This window comes from Poecilia mexicana, unplaced genomic scaffold (genome assembly GCF_051168715.1).
Source record: "Poecilia mexicana isolate PSO_F unplaced genomic scaffold, ASM5116871v1 scaffold_5, whole genome shotgun sequence".
In the NCBI taxonomy this organism is placed as follows: domain Eukaryota; kingdom Metazoa; phylum Chordata; class Actinopteri; order Cyprinodontiformes; family Poeciliidae; genus Poecilia; species Poecilia mexicana.
In genome coordinates, this window is record NW_028263374.1 from 8972921 (window position 1) to 8997387 (window position 24467).

Here is a 24467-nt window from a genome sequence, read left to right on the forward strand (position 1 = left end):
GAGGAAACAGCAAGGAGCAAGAGAAAAAAGGTGTTTTAGTATTGGGAGAGTGAATGATGGAACAAAGGACCTGGGCTGATTAGCTAACAGGTTCCAGGTGTGAGGGGAGAAAGCACATTAAAAAACTGAATCTTGCTTTAAAAAATAACTAAATGTAAGAAAGATGATTAAACTAAAGAAATAATAAACTAGAATGACTAAGAAAGCACTGAACTAAAGTAAAACAAAAACAAAGCTAATCAAACAAAGAAACTAAGGAACACAGAATATTGACACTAAAAACAAACCCCAAAACAATCCAGGACCTGACAGGATGTCTTTGCCTGATGTTAAAATATGCGCGATCATCCGCAACATCAAGTTTGACGAAAAGCAAAAAGAAATTTATCAGTGTGCAAATAAATTTTTAATGGCCTGGTGTATTTGATTAAGTTGAAAGTAAACAAGTTTTTGCTAAAAAGACACATTTTTGTTACAGAAAAATCATACTTTACCAAGAAAAGTTATTTACCTTGTAATATCGACACACTCAAATACAGAGACTTCCATAATCATTGGTACCTCGGGTAAAGACGTGTAAAAAGCCTTAAAATAAATTCAAACATATGTGCAGGAGTATAATTTCATACTGCAGTTTTCAGAAAAAGTCCTCCAATTCATTGGCGCCCTGTACTTACTATGTTTAGTCTCCAGGACAATAACCCTCGGCACACATGGAAGTGGATTTTTTAAAATCATTATTAATATTACAATTTTTAGGATAATTAGAGTGTCAAAAAGGACTATTAATAAATAATACATAACTTTCTGGCTCTCTTCAAAATAGTAAAAACAAGAGAGCATTCTATTTGGGTAGGGCAGATAAATGTTGATCGTTTTACAGTCAAGGAATGGCTTCAAGAAACTAGCTATAGATTAGAGCACTGTCTTCAGACTGAATTTGTGCTTAGTGTAGGAAAAGATACACCACCCACTGTCTTGGCCTTGTGGAAACTAAAATTCTTGGATTTCCGTTACATCTAGAAATCTACATCTGAATGAAAATCAAGTGGGATATCTAGCTTAGAAATATATCACATTTATATTGATTGTTCAAATGAAAAGAGGAAAAGATATGGGGGGCGGGGGGAATGAGTTATAGAAAGCAGTAAAAATGAGTCATTTCCTGTCATCAGGAGGGGAAAGTAACATGAGCCGGTCCAGATACCATCATCCAGCCGTTTCTGTTGCTTTGTCTCATATTTATTCTCCCTTCCTCTCAGTGCTAATGATCCATCTGAAAGACACACAGACGTACAATGAAACGCAAACATCAAAGAAGCTCTTTGAAAGGCACGCCGAGGCATTTTGCAGACCGAGTGAGTCTCATGCACGGACATGCTGTTAATGACTCCGACATGTTGCAGCATTTTGTTTGCTCAACGTCAGCGACAGAACAGATGAGAGCGAAACGTTGCGGATCGAGCCAGGCCGTCCGACTTACTGTGGTGAAATGAACGATGCAGGTGACGGCGATGACGAGAAGGCCGATGATGATGGATGCTATGGAGACGTACAAGGCGCTCCTGCCCAGCCTCCTGGAGCCGTCATAGTCACCTTGGTAGTAACTGTTTCTAGACTGGGAAATAAAAGACAGGCACAGGCAGGGCAGCTTTATTTATACAGCATCTTTTGGCGCAAGGCAACTTAATCTCAGCGTACATTAAGATAAAACATATCAAAACAGATTTATTTCACGCAAACTTGGCACTGTAAATATTTTCTTCAGTATCCCAGCCTTTAAATTTCAATTTTTATTCATAACTTCTTTAAACGAAGAAGAGAAAAAAAAAGGGCAAATATACTTAGACATGTGTAGTGACCTGCAAAATGTATTCATGCTCAAATCTTTCCATTTGATCGTTACAACCTCAAACTTTGCATTGTTTTATTGGACTCTTATGCGATTGACTAAATAAATCAGAATGTAATTGGTAAGTGAAAAGAAAATGATATAGTTATTTGTGTCTTTTAAATAGATATGAACATCGTCATGTGTTTCAAAAACGTCCTGCCTCCTACATCAGACTAAGATGAAAAGTTTTGTGAATCCTAGACAAATGGGTGACGAACTTTTCCCATTTTTATTTGTTAAAAATATCTAAAAAAAAAACAAAAAATCCATTGTTTTCACATAACAAAAACAAACAAACAAAAAAACACGAGAGACATTAAAGATTGTGGTTGAAATGTGGCAAAGGTGAACGCAGCACCAACGTTTTACTTTGATGGACTGAAATCCTGTCGTCTTTAGAACCAGTAAGAGGATAAAAATAGAAAATAAAGTTGTTTGACGGGCGGAGCAGGTGTGTGTGTGACTGTGTTACATCTCAGGGTCCAACAGATTGACTCCCAGGTCAGAGGGCAGCGTCACCGCAGTAATTTAAAAACACCCTTTCCTTTAGCGTCTTTCTCCTTTCCTCCTCTCTGTTCTGCTATTTTATGTGAAATTTTTTTTTTATTAAAATCCAGCTGGGTTAGTCTGCGTAGTCCATACGTACCATGACAGAGAAGACCAGGGCCACTATGTTGACGGGGTACGCCGGACAGAAGCACGCCAACATGGTCAAACAAAGGTAGCTCCGGAGGGGAGGTGGAAGTTCCTGCTCTTTCAAAGAGCCACGGTCAAAAAATGTGCTCCCATTTAAGGAGCTTTTTGTCTGCGAGTCGAGCACACCGACCGCCATTGACGTCCAGAACACGTATAGTATTTTAAAAAAGCGAAAACAAAACACTAAAACAGCCCAAAAAATGCTGATTAAAATCACAAAATGTGACAAAGAAATAAGACCAAAGAAGGGAAATCCAGCTTGAGGAGTTGAAGTCCAGAAACCGACGTCTACGGATCGAGTCAGATGATGTTCTTTGGATGTTTTTCCATTTCGCCTCTGTAGGTTTTTCTGTTTGTAGGCAGAGATGGTAAAAGGAGAGAAGAGGAAGATGATCTGTGACCCTGCTGGCCTCGGTCCAGCTCCTGACTGTCAGTGAGGGGATCAGGCTGTTTACCACCTCTGATCCGGCTCCTCACACAGCCAGCAGCCAGCCCTCTGTCCTACAGCACCCCACTGAGTGTGACATATGTGCTAATTTTCTTTTTTCTTGTCAAAGTAAAGTAAAAGCACGTGATTTTCACAAAGAAAGTTGTTTTCTCCATCCACCTGATGCAGATTCGGAGCAGCAGTTCAGCTGTGTGTCCCATGTTGCCAACATGTAGGTCCCGCAACAATAATTAGGAAAAAAAATGTGTAACAAACAAAAACTTTAGTCTTGATTTTATGTACATTTAATGTGTGAAGTCCATAAAACAAAATACGGTTATTCTGTTGTCATGGTAACAGCTGTGCTTGGTAACAAACTTGTCAAAAAAAAAAGAAAAGTTATTTTGGGTCTGACTGTAGATTTGACCAATTTTGTGTAATTATTTTTTTTTGTAATTTTCCAATTAACACAAATAAGCTTTAGTTTAGTAGTGTGTTCTCTTCTCTTTCCTGTTTTGAAGATGTGCCTCAATGTTTTGTCCTTCTAGAAACACGGAAAAGCAGTAAGTCATTGAATTTCTTGAAAGCATCTTAAGTAAAATATACATTTTAAAAATATTCTGTGAGATTATGCTGCTGAATTAAAATGAGGATTTTTACACATTTTGGAGCAAGTAAATCTACTAGCTGTTTCCGAATGTGTTTTTTTTTGTTGTTGTCACCAAATCTGAAGTTCAAATCAAATCAAGTTACGTTTTAAACACCTTTCAAAACTGACGCCCACATCAGCTGACCACAACCATAGAAAATGCAATCAATGATCAAGAATACTATCACAAATTGCTTTAGAATAATTTATTAGGAACTTCAAATTGAAATTGTCAGAAAACAAACAAACAAAAAAATAAAAAATAAAAAAGGAAAGCTTGGCGAGGGACAGTCTGAATTTTTACCCAGGCTCACACAGAGCTCCACACCAAATATTGGCCCTTTTTCATACATCACCAGAACAAAAAGGCATCTTTAAAAGCAATATACAAGGGGAAAAACATCTCAAAACAGAAAAATATAGTTCACTTTTTCCAGAAAATAAGTCTTAATGCCGCAGAATTTTCCACTTCTTGTCTGCTATTACCAATAATAGTACTATTTTCATTTGTAAGGTAAAAAATAACTTATTGCTTTATTGTAAGTTTAAAAAGTTACAGTGTTGGTGTCCAGCAGTAGTTTCTATTTCTCTTTTTTTTTCTATTTTTTTTAAACCCATGTCCCAGCCTGTCTGACAGAGGAGCAACTGGCGGCATCAGGACAGTTTCCTGTGCAAGAACAACAGTGGAGGCTGAACAGGCAGGCGGCTTGTTTTTTACAAATCTGCTCCAGCTTTCCTGCTTTTTCTGCCAGCCAGAGTCGTCTCGTTCATCAGACCCGGCTGGGAGCGTGACCCTGTTCCGCTCATGGCTCCCTGGCCTCTGCCTGTTCACCGCCACGCGGAGCAGCAGCATCACACTAAAACAATAATATGTTGGTTCCAGAGAAGCACAGATTCAGGAGAAAGTCGGGCGAGAAAAGCAGGCGACCCAAAGCAGAACAGGGTGATCTCTCTCTCTCGCTTTTTCTTTTTTTTGTTTGTTTTGTTTTTCTCAGTACCAAAGAAAAAAAGGCAATCAAAATGCTCCTCCGCTGCCAGAAGTAGTTCCATATTACACTCTGGATGTATGCGCACAAACACGGACTCACACACGCTCAGACGCAACCACATGCACCTTCAGTGATAAGAGGACAAAACAGGATCGTGGTTTGTGTTTTTTTTTTTCTCTTTTTTTTTTTTTTACAACTGCGTTCTCTGAGAATGTCCTTCATTTGTCGTCTCGGTGGAAAACACCGCATAAAAAGAAACATTTATTTCAATAAGAGAGCAGAAAAACAGAAACATTAAGAGAACCGCTCAAAAAATATATATATAATATTTTCAAAAAGAGGAAGTCAAGCCGAACCCCTTTTACCCCCCTGAATCCCTAGTTTCTCCTGCTTTACGGTTGTTACTCTTTCCACAAGTCTGTTGTGTTTCGCTGAAACAGGTAGCATGAAGATGCAAGAGTCAAACTTGCATGTCTGAAGAAGTAAAGTGGAAAACAGACGACTTGATTGACTAATGGAGCAAATATGCCTAAAAGTTATCCTGAAAATGCACTTGAGGATCACGGCACTGCACTTTCATTTGAATCCTGCTTCAAGGTTATTCTTCCATAAGTGTGTTGTGTTTAACTAAAACAAGCGTCGTGAATATGCAAAATGCAAACGCGCGTGTTTTAAGGAAGTACAGAAAAAAAAAAGGTGGTGACTTTGCAAACATGTCAACTCCTTGAATTGTTGTGAATAGCAATCCGCCACAAAGCATTTTCTACAGCTTTAAGATGCTTACTGATTTGTAAAGAAGTCCAGCTCGCATTTTTGAAGGAGCGAAGCGATAAAAAGGGACGACTTTCTTCATTAAAAGGGTAAATATGCCAGATACGATTTTAGCAACATGCTGTAAAGTTATTATTCGTTTTACGACCCTTGGATTTATTTCAGACAGGCCAAGAAGTGACAAGTCTGTTAGTAACCAAAAAAAAAAAAAAAAAAAGAAAAGAAAAAATATGCCAAATAAGATCCTAATGAATGTACTTTAGCCCTGCACTGCTTCTTCTATTGCTTTAAGGTGATATTTTTCTTTTATTCCTGAAGTCCATTGTGTTTAACTTAAGTTGCGTGAAGACGGACGAGTCGAACTTTGGACTCTTAGTAAAGTAAAGCAAAAAAAAAAAATAAAAAAAATAAAGGGATGATTTGGTCAGTTAATGGAGAAAATACACCAGATAAACTCCTAAACGTGCGAATTTCAGCACCGCGCTGAAGTGACACAGGAGCGTACTGGCCCCACAGTATGCACATTTAACCACATGCATGCTGTTAAAGTAGTGAGATGCTTGCAGACAGTAGCACATGACATCCAGTCAAAACCAACCAATGAAAATCCGCCGTCCATCCGCTCCGCCCCCCTCCCCCACCCCCGCCGCCTCTATGTACAATATCTTACAGGAAGACATAAAAACATTGCTTTTAAACCAATTACAGAATAAAATACCTTACAGATTATCATTATTATGTCAATATTAATAACAATATTACAAAGGTTTTTGTTTTTAAAGACTACCAAAATATACATTTTTGTTGTTTTTTTTTTGTTTGTTTTGTTTTTTCATCTGTGTTTTCAGTGACAGTTGCAGCGTAAAAAAGGACTTTTTGTCGGGTTTGTTCTTCCTTTGTTAAAAATGCCCCCATCTCACGTTTTTTTGTTTTGTTTTTTCTTTTTACCACATCAGTAACAGCTTCTGAACGATTTCATGATAAAATAACACATCACATTATAATAAAATCATTTAAAAAATAAATCAAAACAGTTCCACTTTGTCCTACTCCAACAGCTTCTCAAACTTTTTTTTTTTTTTTTTTGCAGATTCCTCCTCTCAGCTTCAATAGAAGAAAGAAATGGTAACCGAGGAAAGACGGTGGTGGGATGTGCGGGAACTAGTGTGTTGCTCTACATGAGGACGAAAAGAAAAAAAAAGAAGAAGAAGAAGAAGAAGAAGAAGAACCGGGAACGTTATGTCGAAGTGAGATTAGTACAGCAAAACAAGAGTTCTGGTTTTTAAAAAGATCTTCAGTCGGTGGGTGGAGCCACGTTGTGCCAGGACATCCCGCTGGAGACCCGTGGCTAGCCAATCAGATTGCGCCGTCAAGGGGCAGCCAGCGTTCTGATTGGCACAACAGCAGACAGAGGAGGAGCCCTCCGGTCCTCTGTGACCTGAGCCTCCTCAGTGGTAGCCATTGGTGAACGCAGTGGCGATCAGAGGACCCTGAGGACACAGGGACAGGAATGAATGCGCTCTTTGTGAGCACATGTGTGCACCCTGGCATGTTTTTGAAACATAGTAGGCATGACCTACCCCTAGACCATGGCCAAACCCTGTGCTGGGGACGGGGCTAGCGGCACTGATGTAGCTGCTGACTCCTGAGTCTTGGTTGGCCGCAGCGTACAGGTCGGCCATTGGTCCGGGGCTGCTGGTGCCCAGGAAGCCAGCTGTGCGTGAAGGGGTGGAGCCTGAAAGGCAGGAGAGATGAGTCAAGCTTGGACACCAGAGGGCTTCACACACACACACGCGCACACACATGCTTCTAAAAATATACCTTTATTTGTCCAAGCAAGCTTTTGTGCAAGCATTCTATCTAAAGGAAGCACACAAATACAAGAAGCAGAGTCGCAGGCCTACCTCTGACTACTGCTGCCGCCGCCGCCATTGGTCCGTATGCAGTGAGGGGAATGGCTGAGGATTACACAACAAGCCGCGTTACAGCACAAACGTCTCACTGTGGACCGCTCTCCGATATCACATCATAAAGCAATAATCTACAGCTCACTGTGGCTGAATCTACATCTGCTCACACATCTGTCACGGCATTTCAATCCAATTGCTGCACGGGGGTTAAAAATGCACCCAGGATACGACGTCGCAAAGCATCTGGCTCTGAGTTCACCAGATATGGAGGGGGAAAAAAACAAAACAAAACAAAAAAAAACAAAAAACGCTGGGAGTCACATGTCCGAGTGAGAAGTTTAGAACCTGCAGGTTTAAAAGCGCAGCTGCAAAGAGACGCTTGCAAATCTGGGTCATTTGTAGAAAGTAAACAAACCTAAACGTGTCCTGCAGCATCAGGAGACGGCAAAGCAGATCTTTATAAGAAATTCATTCCTGTTAGGCTTGAGAGAAGAGACACAGGTCTGCTGCATCTTCTGCAGTCATTATATCACATTTGATTTAGTTTTTACCTGCTACTATCTTAGTTTCTCTACACTGAATCTCCCTTTAAAGTGGTTCCATCTACAGCATAGGAACCGGGAGGTAAAACTCACAAACACTGACTGACAACAGGCTTTAGCTAATACTGAGTTTCACCCAGTGACCTCGTTTAATCTGCAAATCAACGACTGGGGCTTATGAAACACATCAGTCCTTGAACAGAGGTGAAACAATTAATTGGATTAATTATGATGAATCGATAATTGAAATAATTGTCAACTAATTTAGTAATTGATTAGCCGTTAAGCAGCGTACAGACTCTTATACGTTTTGAATTTAAGGTTAAAAAAAAACAAACAAAAAACCCTTCGTTAAATAAATCTGTTCTACCCAGAAATTCTCAGGTGTCCTAGTTTTAGCTTCGCTGGGTTCAAATTCTGTAAAAAATAAGGCAGAAACACCTTTTGCTCTTATAATTTGGTTAATGAAAAACAAAAATTGTCAAAAGATAATTCCTACACTGTATTGATGTTGAATGAAGAGCTAAGGAATGGAATATTATTGCATTTTTGACAATAAAATGTTTATTTTCTTATTAAAATCAAAGTTATTTAAATATATTTCCAATATGTTGTAAAATGAGCTCAGGTGGTTCTAAAAAAAAATCTTCAGAATTAGCCAATTTCTTTTTTTTTTTTTTTTTAATCTGATTAATCGTCAGAATAATCGATCAGTAAAATAATCATCAGTGTTACTTTGTGTTGTATTCCAGCAAACTTAGGGTTTTGCGTACAAAAATAACAAGCAACTTTCTTTGACTGTCGCATTAAATTCGAAGCAAACACATTTAGGTTCACGGTTAAAAAGTCACAAAGTACAGAAGAAAAAAAAAAACTTGAAGGTCTATTTCAGGTTTTGTGGGCAGCGTGTTCGGCAGCTGCCAGACGTTCTTCCTAATGATAGCTTCTTAGTCACACAGGATTCAGCTGATCCTGAACGGAACCAAATCGGCAGCGGAGCTTTCAAGAGTTATAAATACCAGAGCCGCCGTCGCTCCGACTGACCGTGAGTCAACCAAATGTGAAGCATCACTCTGTTCATGAGGACAGACCAGGAGAAAGAGACACAACCACTGGAAAACTTGAGCCAAGATCAATATCCGATATTCATAATGGCTGATAACCGATATTCACCGATATTATAAATTGCGCTTACCCTCCTGAAACGTATCGGTTAATAATATCGATGCAGTTTCGCATCCAACCAACACTGATATGTGTCGGCTCATACTTAATGCACAATTTTCTCTAAAATGTAATCATTCTGATGACTTTAATCTTTTTCTTTCTTTTTTTTTTTTTTTTTTTTTACATCCATGTACAAATATTTACAAAACCTAAAAAGTAAAATTTTATACGCCTTCCTCTCTGTACAACACTTTCTGATTTTTAGTGTCTGCATGGAAACTTCACACAGAACGAGATTAATGGAAAACTAATTTTTTCGTAAAATTGGAATTTGCCTCGTTGGTGTTATTTTGGATCAAATCAATTTACTGTGGTTTTGAGGTTGAACTAAAATAACAAAGTTACTTTGTTTTCTTTGGCTCTTGTACTTAAGCGACAATAAACACACATTGACTAAAATAGGTTTTATTTAAAGAGGTGGAGGTTTTGACCACATTTGAGCCCTTTAACAGCTTGTGGTTGATACTTTGTAGAGATCTGCTTGTTGGAAAAGTCAAATTTTCATTGTTCTAAATCCTCAAAATAGGAATACAACTGTTTTTATTATTATTATTATTTAACAGTGAAACACATATTTTATGTAGTAGTTACATAATTAATCCTAATTTTTTTTTCTAAGTTTTACAGCTCAAAAGAAATTGATTTGCTAGAAGCAAAGGGCCAACTTAATCTTTGAATTTAAACAGTTGCAGACCTCTGGCTTAGGACGCACCAAAGTGTTGGATTTTGTTGGGTTTTGCTCGTTTCAACAGCTTAAATCTTTGCAGTTTAGGTTATTTTGCCCCCAATTTTCTCATATACACACACACACACACGCACACACACACACACACACACGCACACACACACACACACACACACACAAAAAATAGCTGTTTGCCACAAGACATCAATTTACAGCCAAAAGTTTCGCCAAACTGTTGATTGGAGCAAAGTGACCTGGAACCGACTTCAGCAAATACACGCGAGCTGAACGTAAAAATGTTGGCAGCCTTTTGAAAATCTCGTTTTCACTACGTTCTCCAGAACAGGTCAGTTCGGTTCGCTGTTTTATAGTCAGGAGAGCGTTTCCACCTCCAGCTGGCGATACCAAACCCAAAAGCCTATTGTTTGGTCCCAAGATACGGACCGAAGGGAACCCAGAAATGATGCAGCGCGGGTCGGTTGTATTACAATGGAAAAGGGCAAAACAGCAGAACTGAAACGTGGCAAAAGCGACGTTCTTTGGGGAAGTGGGTCTCTGCTTTTAAAAAGCCCTCTCAATATGTCGATAATATCTATCAACACTGCTTGATCATAGATACTTAACACTTTTCCCCCAAAGTTGAAACCTCCAAGTTTTTAGACAGATTGAACAACAGGAAAGTCCAACATGGCTCCCTGGCATATGACATTTTATAATAAATAAGTAAGCAAGAAAGATACTTTAACACTGGTGAATATTTTTATCTCATTTAATCTTTAACAAATAGCACCAACTAGATTGTACATTATTATCTCACCTTCCAAACAAGTTAATTTGACTGATATTTCTTTGCAGAAACCCATGTACCACCGGTAAGACGCAAGCCACGGTTTGAGAACCAGAGCTCCAGGAAAAACAGAGGCTGCTGTTAATAGTTATTAATACCAACACACTAATCATGCCAACACCCCAGCTCTTAACACAGATTAAATGTACATTTCAACAAGGCTTGAAAAAAATAAATATTCTGCTGAATGCCATTAATTTAGGGAAATCAAAATCTGGTGAAAAAAAAAATCTGTTCCTAAAAAAGCTTGAGTTCAGAAACTGGCCACAAAGCTCTGACTGGAATCAGAAGCTACACCCAGCACCAACTTTTCCTACAAACAAGGCTCCTGTGATGTTTTTAATCTCCATTCAGCACCAAAGACTCCGAGGGCAAACAGTTTGGTTTGAAGTTTTGCTGCTAAATGTTTTTTTTCCCACTCCCTTGGCCTTTAGAAGAGAAAGGAGCCACTGACCTGCCAGCTCAGGGGGGTGGGATGATGTCAGAAGGGGGGTCCGCTCTAAGTGGAACTCTAGAAAACAGAGAAGGTCAAGAGAGAGAGCTCTTTGTAAATACAGTCACCATCCACAGGAGAAACTACAAAGCCACAGACACACAAAACAGCAAGATGAAGGCACAAGTACAGAAAGTAAAAAAAAAAAAAAAATCCTTTAAGGACGGCAGGAAGTCAGGAGCGAAAGGAAAAGGAGGAGCTATAAATGAAAGGGAGTTACATAAGCAGATCAAATAAACAGAATCACCAAAGAGGAAAGGAGAAACAGATGTACAAATTTAAAGGAAAATATTAACAAGTCATATTTAGGCTCAGAAAGAAAAAAAAAAGTGAACTTTTGGACTAACAAACAGAAAGACAAATCGCCTTTAATCCAGATTTGCTCTCTAGCTTTTGCGCACACACAAACGCTAGAGAGGAAAACATGGCTGCTGTTGTTCATCGCCAGATGCTTTCAGAAACCTTCTGAAAAAGCTGGAAGGAGACAGATGTGTTGGACATTTAAAACTAAACGTACCTGGGAACTGGTAAGTGTATCCGGGTGCTATTCCAGAGTAGCTGCGGCTGGTGTAGGTAGTAGTCTGAAAACCTGGGTAGCCTGAAAAAAAAAACAACAACAAAAAAACGAGAAAATAATCTGCTTGGTCAATCTCTCGCGTAGAATCTTTAAAACAGAAAATATCCTACTGATAAAAAAAATGTTTGACACTAATTTCACTGGATTTCCAATCTAAAAACTGCCACAAAGCTTTATAAAATGCTTACAAGCTTTTGTTACTGACCGCAGAGTTACTTCAAATGGCCAGAAGGGGGAGTAATACAGCCACACAAAACAGAGCTCCTGCTTTTTCTCAATGAAAATATCTTCAAATGCGTTTTTTCCTCCAATAAAAGCCCTTCACTCTGACTTCTGTGTCTGACATACATCGTTAATGAGACACCAAAGAGAAGGCGTCGGTCCAAGACAAACTGGCCGTCTTTTTCTGAGACAGTGTGTTCATTTTTACATATTTAGTCCAAAGTAAATCATTTACTCATGCTTAAACCTGCCGTTAGCATTAATCAGCATTTCAGCTGAAGAGTGTGTCTATCAGAGGTGGGAAAAGATATGAGACCTTGTTTTGTGTCTGCTTTTGGCCTCACACCCTGCCTACATATATATATATGTATATATATATATATATATATATATATATATATATATATATATATATATATATATATATATATATATATATATATATATATATGTATTGTTGAGACTCTTGTTTTTAAGAAAATAGCTATTTTTTTTAACCATTATTGTGGAAAGTTCACCAAAAGCTAAAATTGATTAAGTTAATGACAGTAAATAAGGCAGACGTTTTGTCAGGCATGTCGACACTGAAAAAGCTCCACCACTTTTGTGTGGCGAGAGAAAAAAAGAGCAACAAACAAGAAGACTTTGTAAACCCTGAGAGAACACCATGAGTGGGTAACGATTAAGCGTTCAACTAAGGTGTTACATCCAGTTTTTAAACCAGCTTGGTGCTCAGTGGATCATTTCTAGCTCACAAAATACAGGAGCAACAGACGAGATCAAATTTGCAAGCAATGGGAGCAAAATACGGACAGCAAAAAGATAACCATTATCCTCTACCATGCTAGCATAGACATATGCTTTACAATTTCCAAACAGGAATAAAATAAAGGAGTATTTCACAGTTTTTAATGAGACTGAACTGCATCTGTAGTTCATAATCAACAGTTACAGGAACTGGCTAACTAACCGTTAGCTGCTAATTATGCTAAACTTGCCATAGAAGTTCAATTTCAGCACTTTTTTCAGCTAGACTTGTTTGATGATGTAAAGTCCAAAGTCTACGAGAGTCACAGACAACATAAAATCAATTTGTAAAGGTTGAGAATGCTGTCTAGATGTTAGCCACGAGCAACAGTCAAGTTAGCATCTGCTTTTTCAACCACTGTTGAGCATTAGGGGCACCAAGCATACAATCACAATGCAGTCTTAGCAGGGTTAGGACGAGGGAGATGTTTAAAATTACTAGGAGGTTTTACATTCTTGCGAGTTTTGAAGCAAATATCTACAAAAATGTAGCCATTTTCAAAGTTTCACTTCAAAAGCTCTCCAGTTGTGGCAGGTTACATTTGTATGTTTAGCTGTGGCTCGTACCCAACATGCCGATGCCCAGCATGAAGGTGTCCATCCCATAAGGCATCACTCTGGAGCGGCCCCTGGCGGAGCCCGTCGGCGTCATTACTTCTTTGGGCTGGGCTTTCTTACACTCCACCTAAACCAAGGTAAACATTAATGAGTGTTTATTAAAAATTACACATCTGCACAAAATAAGTTTGTAAGTTTCATATAGACGTGCACCAATTGAAACTGCTTCAATTTCCCAACATACTAAGAGATTAAAGTCTGTTTGTAAGATGTGAAAGAAAATGCAGTAGTGAGTCTTCCCCACTTGTTGCTGCACACCGCTGGTCAGCGGACTGAAAAAAGGCCACAATTATTCCCCTCCCACTCACAGAACATAAATTTGTCTGTTTGGAAATATTTATCTAAAAAAAACAAAAAAAACAAACACTAAGCACATCGGAGAAAAAGGAACTAAACCAATCACTCTAATTTAAGGTAACGCTATTTTAAAACTGCAGTTAGCAACGTGTAATCAGACTGTAGGCTCTAACAGGGCAGACTTGCATGGATAATTAACCAGCTAATATAGGCAGGATGTAAAAACCTGTAAATATTTGGCAAAATAAAGACTTGAAAACTACTCTGCAGGAACTTAAGCAAGTCTTTCTTATATATTTATCATTATTTCTAGGCACGTGAATCAAAAATAACGATTAAAAATAGAGATTTACAAAAAAATACATCGATAACATAATATGTTATTTCAGGAGCACTGGGTCAAATTGCTGCCTATCAGTTTTAAGCGAAGCCAATTAGATGAAAATGAGACACATCCTGTTTGTGGAAATAATTCTCAGCTGCGTACCATTTTGTTGTTGATCTCGTGGAAATGGATCTCACAAACTTTCTCAACCACGTCTTCATTTTCAAAAGTGACAAAACCGAAACCTAAAAGAGACAAACAGATAAAAACAATAATAATAATAATAATAATAATAATAAAAACACAGAACGACATCATTGGCTGCTCCTCTTGTAACAAAACAAGCAATCAAATCAACATTTTTGCTCTGCGTTCGTCGTCGTAACACAAAGCGCAGAGCGGGGAGGTGACCTCTGCATGCCACGGTTGTCAATCACAAATAAGAATAATAGAGAAGGGGGTTAGAGTGGGTGTGGTTTCTTCAAAACTGATCCCAGATGATCATCAGTTTCACTGCTCTTCTTTCTCTTCTCCCCCCTCCACCATTTGCCTTCATCTCCTCTCGCTTGTCTCGTTAAGTTACATCATCGCCCATAGCCATCTTGACTCTGTATGGCGACCCTCGGCGGGCCCTGCCCTCACCCACGGAGCGGACAGAGATAAATGGAGCAGGAGGGGAGAGGCAAGAGCGGAGGAAAGACAAAGTGATGTGATTGGAGGAAAAACGCAGACTGCTTTGCAGCGGTTCACCTAATGACTCTATCACGCTGCTTCTCCTTTCATTCCCAGGGCCCCATCTCATGATGTCAACGCATGTTTACATAAGGTGTAGGTTTCTGTGTGTGTGTGTGTGTGTGTGTGTAACCGTTACCTCTGTGTCTGTTGGTCGTTTTGTCGAACATGAGCATAGCGTCGTCGACCTGGAGAAACAAAGCAGAGAAGACATGAGCTTGGACACAGTAACACTCGCACATCGTTACCCAGCATGGGGTGCCATTGTCCCTCTTCGGCAAAAGAGTAAGAAGGGAAAACAGATGGAGAGGGTGGACAGGGGGGCGGGGGGGGACAAAGGACCGGGAGAGGCTGACAGGTGACGAAGGAGGCGAATGCGAGGGGAGGACCGATGAAGAAAGACGGCAGAAATTAAATAAAGTGAAAATGGATTAAATCAGGAGGAGTTGGAGGAAACTCTTCCGTTTGTCTTTCTTTCACTTCACTTCTCATAAACTTTGTCCAGCCCTCTCCCCGCTCGTTCTTTCCCTCTCGTTTGTCCGCCTGCACTGTCTTTTTCTATCCCTCCCTCCCTGCAAAGTTTACTATTCCCATGGAGACTCTGTAAAGAATTTCAATTAGAAGAGCTTGTGCCCACCACCCCTCCTTTCTACCGCACAACTCATTTCATTGAATAGGATGGAGATGGAGAGTAAAAGGGGGGGGGGGTTGAAAACAAGACTGACCGAATGTGAAAGAAGGAGAAAAAATAAAGGGATGGTTTCAAAAAATCAGTCGAGGATAAAGTTGGGTTGAAGGGTGGAAATTCTGTTAGAGAAGATTGTGAATTTTAAAATGCAAAGCAAAGTGATTCAGGGCCTTTGTCAGCACGCTCGTCTTTTATTCTCCCTCCTCTCTTTCCTTTTTGCACTCACTCCACTGCCCTATTCATATTCCACCTCCTCCTCCCCACCTCGCCTCTCTCCCTCCCTCACCTCCCTCCCTCGCTTGTCCTTCACCGGCAGGAAAGTTTGCAGCTTCTGCCCGCGATCCGACGGCATAAGGAGGAGGAACACAGAGGAGCCAAACAACTGGGCGAAATCAAACTTTTCCGTCTTCGGGTGTGCGGCGCAGCGCGGACACGTGCCGAGTGGTGACCACACGGCTATTTCCATTTGTCAACATCAGGTGAAACTCAAGCCGGCGTAACATGAGCAGCAGAGGCCTCTGGATGATCCAGCCGTCCAATTTCAGACACTTATCTCGCATGAAAAACAAGTGCTCGCTTTCAGGTGGATGAGCACACGAGGGATCAAGGTTGCTCCAACAACCTTCCTGACCGTGTGTTCTCTGTCAACATATAACCTGATCACACACACACACACACACACACACACACACACACACACAACACCTACACCTACACACACACACACACACACAACACGCATTCAGAGCTCCTCCCAACCTCTATCTCTGTCCTTCATTCAGTTTTTATCCTCCCCCCACTCCCATCTCTCATGTCTTCCGCCCTTCCGGTTGTCCAAACTCAATGACACAGCAGAGAGCTGTGGGGACGCTACGTAGGCTGCTGGATGCTAACATGCTAATCACCTACTTTGACTGCACATGTGTAGAACGCACAGGCAGGTTTATCCCTTTAGGTTTTAATCCATTTCCTATGTTTTTAATTTGTTATTGTTCTGTGTTTTATAAATAAATCTGGATGATTAGCTTGTCAGAAACAGAAAAATCAGGGTTTCTTTTTTTTTTCCTTGTAAATCATTAATCGCACACTACCAGGTCAAGTCCGGACAAACACTCTTCAGTGTAGAAGCTCTCACTTAGTGAATAAGATTCTGTGTTAGCCGTTTTGGCCAGTATGGCTAAGGTGTTGAAAATTGTGTAAAAATTAAACTCAGAGAAAGCACAGAGAATTAAAAAGCAATTTAAAAGAAATTTGTTGTCATGACATTTTGAGGAATGTCTGCAAGAGAGAGTAAGATTTTCAGTAGATAATACGAAGGTTAAGCAGATTACTGCACAGTGATGAGACTGGCGCTAAATAAGCTGATCCTTAGATAAACAGTGTGTGTAATTTCTTTTTTATGGGTTCATTGAAAACATAAGCCACAGATAGCAAAAAGTCTGAGCACAGTGGCACTGCAATTACAATAAATCTACGATATGTATTGTGCATTAAACCCCTTTTAAAAGTCTCAAAGGATCTGTATTCTACAATATAATCACATAAACTGTTTGCATAATCCTTGCTCGGCTAACTGCTAATATAATATCTATTGGAGGTCTAAAGTACAATTATGTGATCATTTTGTCTTTACAAAGCTAAAACAGTTTTATAGTAAATGGGGTTGGGCAGCTGAAAACTTTAAAAAATTGGATATTGGAAATCAGCATCAAAAACGTTCAGTCCATCTCCAGTTACATTGCCGCTATTCATTAATCTATTTAAAATCAGATGGCTAAACATGACAAATTTTAGTGTGCTGTTTATTAGAAAGTTCTAGAAAAAAAATAAGATGTTCATTTTCATCCATGCATTTTCTAACACCCTTGTCCCTAGCGGGGTCAGGAGGTGCTGGTGCCCATCTCCAACAAACGTTTCGGGCGAGAGGCGGGGCACACCCTGGATAGGTCGCCAGTCCATCGCGGATGTTAATTTTCATTAGCTAAATGTATGCAGGCAAGTAAACCATTAAAAAAACGCATGCAAGTTCTGGACATTGCCAGAACCTTCGCTGTCAGTACATCATCTTATGCGATCTTCAGAGTCGACTAAAACTGGTACAGCAGGTCAGGAAATTAGTCACTTTCAATTCAAATCGTCACAAGAACAGACAGCTTTGCCGTTAGCGTTAGCTAAGTAACCTCTAAATCAGGTGTGTGACCTCTAAACATTACCTAAACAAAAGCTGCTCTTATGGCTTCATGTTTTTTATTTCTTCTTATACTATAGTACACACCTTAAAGAGAAATCAAAGTCAGTGAAAAAGATTTCAGGAGGTCAAAGTTTTACCCAAGACTGGATGCTGGAAAAGAATACGTCTCTGGCACAGCTAATCTTGCAGTTAGCTTTAGCAACGTATGAAGATACGGCAATGAAACGCTAGGTTTGTGGGCTTTGATGTTTATATAAATAAAAAATAAATAAATAACAAAAGATATAAAGTACAAAAAATGCCAGTGCTTCAAGTCAAGTTCTGCAGGCATGTAAAGCACTCAATCATGTGTGCGAGCTCAGAATACACCCAAAACCAATAAGAAAGTTGCTCTCACGATGTCCCCTTCCCAGGGTGCCGTAAAACAATCTGATTGCATAGCAGTGGGAGTCTGAGATTGGTGGTGCAGCAGCAGCAGCAGAGTCACCGGTTATTCTGGAGAGTAGAAAAGTTAAGGCCGTATTCTCAGATTCTGGCTTCTCAGACGTACAGAAACGTACAGACCGAGATCCTGAGCAGCCTTTCGAGCCCGGGTTTAAAAATACTCCACTGCCATCGAAGCGTACGGCTATTGTCCAAAGAACAAGTGTTTGCTGACAAGTCCATTAAACTTTTCTGAGAGATTATGAAAGGTGGCATTCACATTTTTCCCCCCCCTGTCTCTTCACATCTCCCTCTTCGGTTGTCGCTCTGGCTCTCCGGCCATCTCTTTCTAAACAGGCCAGCAGACAAAGTGTTCAGTCAAGCCTTCTAATCGCCAGCTCACATGGGTGAGTGGAGTCCCAACTTTTTTCCCCTCCCGCCCCGTCTGCCACGACCACGATGCATTTTCTGTCTTTGGTTAAAGCTCTAACATATCCACTCATTTTGCTGCAGGAGTAAAAAAAAAAGAAGAAAAAAAAAAAAGCTGGACGTGGGCTAAGGGTTTAAATCGGGTTTTTCCTCATCAGGTAGCCTAGTTTCAGGTATGCAGAGTGGGGAAGGCAGGATAAAGAGGTATAAAAACAGGGATTCCCTGGCTTTACCAGAACTAGTAGCTGTACGAACAAAGGATCTGAAATGCTAATTATAAAATGGTCTGATGGGTAGCACCAGTTTAAAACACATCTGGGGTTGTCAATAAGTTCTATTTTTAGCCTCAGCCAAAAAGAAGAGGACTGTTCTTGGCTGAGGGGGATTACCAGACCTCCACCTCAGGATTCGGATGAATTTCTCAAACAAACAAACATGCTTGTCGCAGTCTTCTTGGCCTGGAAACGTTCACCAACAGGAGCTGAGACTTGTTCAGCTGGAAAACCTGCATAAGCAAACACCCTCCAACTTTTCGGTTTGGTCGAACACGGCTAAAAAAAAAAAAAAAGAAAAAAAGTCGACGTTACTACGCTCCCGCGTGAAGTTTGCTTTGAGACGTGTTGCTGCAAAATAAAAAATAAAAAATCCCAGCGAGAATCAAAGAGTTGCGTAAAGATGCACAGTGCATTCTGTGTTTTTCTTGCGAGGCGGAGCCACGGTATAAAAAAATAAACAGGACACTGGGCGCTGTAACATCTAAACCTGCATCTTGCAGCCAGGCTCGGATAATAAACAAGGAATACTTCTTGCTCAGCGGGAATGCGCTGTGGGATTGCCGCTATCCGTGATGCGGCTCTGGTCTCACGTGTCCAAACAGTCCAAATATTCCCTCGTCCTGCAGAGGGACTGTTGTCTTAGATATGAGTGTGTGTAATCACCGAGGAAAACTGATTCAGCACACAACCGCAAACTGCCATTTTAGAAAAGCTCATCCATGTCAGCACGGCCTACCTGAACGGGTGTGATGGTCACACGTGGAATCTGCATCCGTGACTAATAATTAAGGCGTTTAAATTTGAACCAGCACCTGAAATATGGTAATAGCGCAGGCATGAGTCAGAGGCCAACGGAAAGAGAGAGAGAGAGAGAAAGCCCAGCCAGACACAAGACAGAAGGAGCTTCACGCTGTTAATTTCTTCCAACCCATTAGGCCAACAACCTAAAGCGGTGCTCATTTTCAGACTGTCCTGCTCACCGACAGCAGCACAGGCGCACACTTAATGTTTGTGACAACTGGATCAGTGCCTGTGAGCCCCACTGTCTGTCTGTGTTTCCACAAATGTATGCAAGCTCGCCTCCCTCTGCAGCCATGACGATGACACTGTCACACTTTCATGCGCGCGCGCGCGCGCGCGCATACACACACACACATCTTTCAGTTCATGCAATTGCGCACTTCTCACTCTTTTTCTTTTTTGGAAGGGATGGGGTTGTGGGGGGTAAAAATACACTGGATTACAGCGGGACAATGGGCGAAGGCAGGTCACCACAGCAACAAGCAGAGAGGGGCAGGAGCAGGCTGTTTATGTGGAGCGGGATGGTGTCTGAGGAACTGAATTTTGGGGTAACAAGGAGGAGGATGGCACAGCTGTTGTTTTTGATAAGTTAATACAACTCGGCGTAACTCAAAATGCAGTGCGTTAAGACTGGATTTCATGTATTTTTGTCCAGTTAGTAAGTGGCGTTTTACCCCTTTAACAGTTACTTTTGCTCCTCACCATCTCAGCATCCCTCCCTTTTTCTCTGCCCTTCAACCTTCCCAGAGATCCCCTCCCTCTGTCTCCATGGGGGGCTACTCCTTCCCTTTCAGTCCCCTGCCATCTCTCTCTTCTACTCCCCTCCTGCTCTCTTCCTCCTTCCTCCCTCTCCCCCGGCCACTCATCTGTCTCCACAGCATGGGCTTCTTTGACCAAATTTCATTCAAAGAGGCTACAGAAGGACAAACGCCGAGGCTGAAAAACCCCCGGCAATTTGATTGGAAATGAGCAAAACAGCAAAACAAAGGAGGCAAAGAAACACTTTTGAGTTAGGGCAGTGGCAGATTAGCAAAACCACCAATGAATGCGGAGTCAGGTTTAGTGTCAACCGGCGTTTTCGGTTTTTGCTCCTAATTTTTCCAAAGGAAACTGTTTGGAGCAGAAAAGGTTTGCAGAAATCTGGGGTTGCCCAGAGGCAGCTGTTCTTCTGCAGGGTGAACCTTCACATGTGTGAGAGTACACAGAAAGCCTGCAGTCTACCTCAGGTAATTTGATTAAGAAATAAGTAAAAGCTGATATACTTGGTTTAAAAAAAGCACCAGGAGTCGTCTACAGGACGCCAGCACCTCAGCTAAAAACCTAAAAACATAACTAGTAAGAAAAAAAATGAATGAAAAGTTAGGAATAAGTGACAAAAATAATGATTAGAGGGTTTATTTTAAACCTTTTACCTTAAATAATAATTTCAAGTTGAATAGTTCAAAACGGTGAAGTTTGAGCAGCACTGTTAGCTAAGCTAGCTAACGCCTAGCCAAACGAGAAGAAAACTAATAACATAATTTGTAAAATGAGTCTCAAAAGAATGAGTTGCTAATGAGACAGAAAATAACTTGAACATGTGTTTTACTGTACATGATTCCCCTGCTATTACATATAAAAATGCATAGATATTCTTTGCTAACTGTAGCAAAAAGTAGTAAAAACACCATCCATCCATCCATCCATCCATCCATCCGTCCGTCTGTCCATCCATCCATTATCTTCCACTTATCCGGTGTCGGGTCGCGGGGGCAGCAGCTTCAGAAGGGAGGCCCAGACTTCCCTCTCCCCAGCCACATTCTTCCAGCTCCTCCGGGGGAACCCCAAGGCGTTCCCAGGCCAGCTGAGAGACATAGTCCCTCCAGCGTGTCCTGGGTCTTCCTCGGGGCCTCCTCCCGGTGGGACGTGCCCAGAACACCTCACCAGGGAGGCGCCGAGGAGGCATCCGTACCAGATGCCCGAGCCACCTCAACTGGCTCCTCTCGACGTGGAGGAGCAGCGGCTCGACTCTGAGTCCCTCCCAGATGACTGAGCTTCTCACCCTATCTCTAAGGGAGAGCCCAGCCACCCTGCGGAGGAAACCCATTTCGGCCGCTTGCATCCGTGATCTCGTTCTTTCGGTCATGACCCAAAGCTCGTGACCATAGATGAGGGTGGGAACGTAGATCGACCGGTAAATCGAGAGCTTCGCTTTTTGGCTCAGCTCTCTCTTCACCACGACGGACCGGTACAGCGCCCGCTTCACGGCAGACACTGCGCCAATCCGCCTGTCGATCTCCCGCTCCCTTCTTCCCTCATTCGTGAACAAGATCCCCAGATACTTAAACTCCTCCACTTGAGGCAGGACGACCACCCTGACCCGGAGAAGGTACTCTACCCTTTTCCGGCTCAAGACCATGGCCTCGTAAAAACACATCAGAGTAAAAGAGAAGATGAACAAATTTTAGATTATTAGCTGTCCACTGATGGATGCTTGTAATCCAGATTGGAAATTAACACTTTATTTTCTGTTTATTCGATCATGTAACTGACAAATCTAATATCCACCCAACTAATTACAATTTCACAAGTTACATAACTTTCAGGCTGACAAATTTGTAAAGCAAGTGTTGTGTGAGAGAAATTGCAGCAGCGACTTTAGTCCCAATCATGGCTGCCTCCTTCATACTTCTCTGCATGCAGGCCTTGCATGCAAGTTTATGCAAATGTGTGTTGCTCTAGTCCCTCCGACATCCTTGCAGATTCAGCACAGAAGTTAGACAGCGACTGCGTTTGCCCGACTCATTTTGTGCAACTAACTGATGGATAGAGCATTAATTCCTCAACTCTAACTATAAGAAGACAAAGCAGCAAAAAAAGTGTAACAGTGAGGGCAATGGTATGAAAAATAAAACCATCTTGAATTCCATTCAGATGTTTGCCTCCGTGAAGGATAACACCAGGCTGTGGCTTGTTTGTTAAAAACTCACCTTTCCAAACTGATCAAAGTATTGCTTCACATCTTCGATGGTGGTATTGACTGAAAGTCCTCCGACAAAGATCTTCTTTGTCCTGGTCACGAGCTGGAAACACAATCAGAACGAGAAGACATCCTTTGTGAGACACAGAGACTGTACGTACGCTGGCAGGTGTCACGTTTCTGTTTAATTAAGGATTTGCCTGCTAATTCTACGAGTTTGATGTGTGCTCAGATCTGCGTCAGTCCGCGTATGAATCCTATGAACTCATGAGGAAGCAGGAACTAAAATGCGTCTGTGTCATTTCAGGAGGCAGGAAAGAGGTCAGGGAGCAGAGAACGGGGCCACGGTGTCAGGCTGAACAAGTGAACTGCAGCTCTTTTCTGGTCACGTGCCTGACTCTTATCCTAGCCAACCAGGATTTAGGGATTAGGGGTGATATATGACATCATCACCTCGCTGTTAACTCGTTTGTGAGGGGGCACTCACCTTAGGCTGAGCCCGGCGGGGAAACGCCACCTTTGGGTCGATCTGCGGGGGGAAAGATTTAAACCCAGTTATAAACGCTGGCGGAGCAGACATAAAATTAAAGATTGATGGATTATGTTAAAGTACAGCGTAAAGCACTGCAGTGATAACCCTTCCCCTCCTGAGTTTGCTGTTTGTGTTTTATTGGGCTTTTCATTTATGTTTAGGCTTAATTACATCCTTTAAAGATCTGCCTCCAACTGAGTTACAGCTCATCCAACTTAATGACAAACGTCAAAATGAATAAAAGATACCGAAAGCTGCATTGAGGACCACACCCCTACCCAAAACAAAAAGCAACAACATTATTAACTACTAAACCAAGCCTGACTGGTCGTGTGTGAAAAGTAAGACAAAACCTGCTGTGGATAAACAGGAAAAACAAAAAAATCTAGAGTATCTTCAAAACTAGAGGGACAATATTCTGTGGTCTCATCTGAATGCCTCAATATAAGCAAAGAGAAGGTTGCAGAGTGGCCTAGTCAAAGTCCTGGGCTTTCATCTGACCGAGATCCTGTGGCATGATTTTAAACAGGCTGAATTTTTTAAAAATTAAAAATTAGAACAGTTCTGCTAAGTAGAGTGGGCCAAAACCTGTTCAATGACAGCTGTTGTCACCCATGTCGGTAACAACAATCAGTAGATTTAGAGGATTGACTGCTTTGATGTTAATATTTGTTTCAAAATCTACAACATTTAATGTGGCGACAAAGCAAAAACAAGAAGAAATCTTCATGACGGCAAATAAAATCCTCACAGCCTGGCATTAACACGAGAAATACAAACTATAATGTGGCAAATTGTCAGCGCTTTGACCTCACCCACCATGAAAATCTTTTATTTATGCAGCAAAGTCACCAAGTCTGGTTCTGCTCTATATTCTGTTCAGAAGCAGCAAATTCTTGCAGTGGTAAATAAAAACCAGAATTAGTCACAACACACAAGTCTGTAAATCTGACTACTTGGGAAGGAGCACTAAAGTCCTGAAATAGAACGTATGCTAATCTGTGAATATGTATAGTGGCCCCTTGTTTATGCAAGCCCCCACAAATCCAAACCCAGCAGCCACACAAACAGGCAACGGGAACAAATTAGTCAGCGAGACGCCAATTCATACTTTCTCCGAATTTTCTGCTGAGACACAGCCGGACAGCCACGAACTAGACAAAGCGGAGCAGGCCTGAGATCTGAAATGAGCATTTAATATTCGGAATACATTTAAGATGAATGTGTTGTTGTTTTTTTCTAAGTCTCACAAATCCTGACAACCACCATTTTGGATTAGTCAGATTTGACTGTATCCAGAGTCCCCCTTCCTTCCCCCCTCCCCACCCCACTGGAATGTCTCAGCAGTGGTCAAGGTTGCAGATAAAATTAGAAATAAATGAGCTTTGAATGTGCTGGCATTTTAATAATGTTAAATATGCAAAGCCCAGCCTGGCATTTTATATTTGCGCGGAATCTCGT

At 41.1% G+C, this 24467-nt stretch overlaps 2 protein-coding genes across 2 annotated transcripts in view; both read right to left on the minus strand.

Annotated features, from left to right (window-relative positions):
• Positions 1 to 1017: 1017 nt before the first annotated feature.
• LOC106915066 (transmembrane protein 233-like) lies at positions 1018 to 2999 on the minus strand. The gene is made up of 2 exons (XM_088005475.1): positions 2541 to 2999; positions 1018 to 1618 (listed from the first exon to the last, which is right to left on the minus strand). The coding sequence occupies exons 1-2, from the start codon at positions 2724 to 2726 to the stop codon at positions 1313 to 1315; spliced, it is 492 nt and encodes a 163-aa protein (XP_087861601.1). The 5' UTR covers positions 2727 to 2999; the 3' UTR covers positions 1018 to 1312.
• An 858-nt stretch (positions 3000 to 3857) lies between these two features.
• The window catches only part of LOC106915063 (RNA-binding protein Musashi homolog 1), a 33875-nt gene continuing 13265 nt past the window's right edge, over positions 3858 to 24467 (minus strand). The window contains exons 5-14 of the mRNA XM_014982382.2: positions 22962 to 23003; positions 22485 to 22577; positions 14848 to 14896; positions 14139 to 14221; positions 13304 to 13421; positions 11648 to 11728; positions 11092 to 11148; positions 7331 to 7384; positions 7007 to 7161; positions 3858 to 6916 (exon numbers count right to left, since the gene is read on the minus strand). Coding sequence (XP_014837868.1) covers positions 6875 to 6916; positions 7007 to 7161; positions 7331 to 7384; positions 11092 to 11148; positions 11648 to 11728; positions 13304 to 13421; positions 14139 to 14221; positions 14848 to 14896; positions 22485 to 22577; positions 22962 to 23003 — 774 coding nt within the window. The 3' untranslated portion in view covers positions 3858 to 6874. The remainder of the gene's footprint in view (positions 6917 to 7006; positions 7162 to 7330; positions 7385 to 11091; positions 11149 to 11647; positions 11729 to 13303; positions 13422 to 14138; positions 14222 to 14847; positions 14897 to 22484; positions 22578 to 22961; positions 23004 to 24467) is intronic.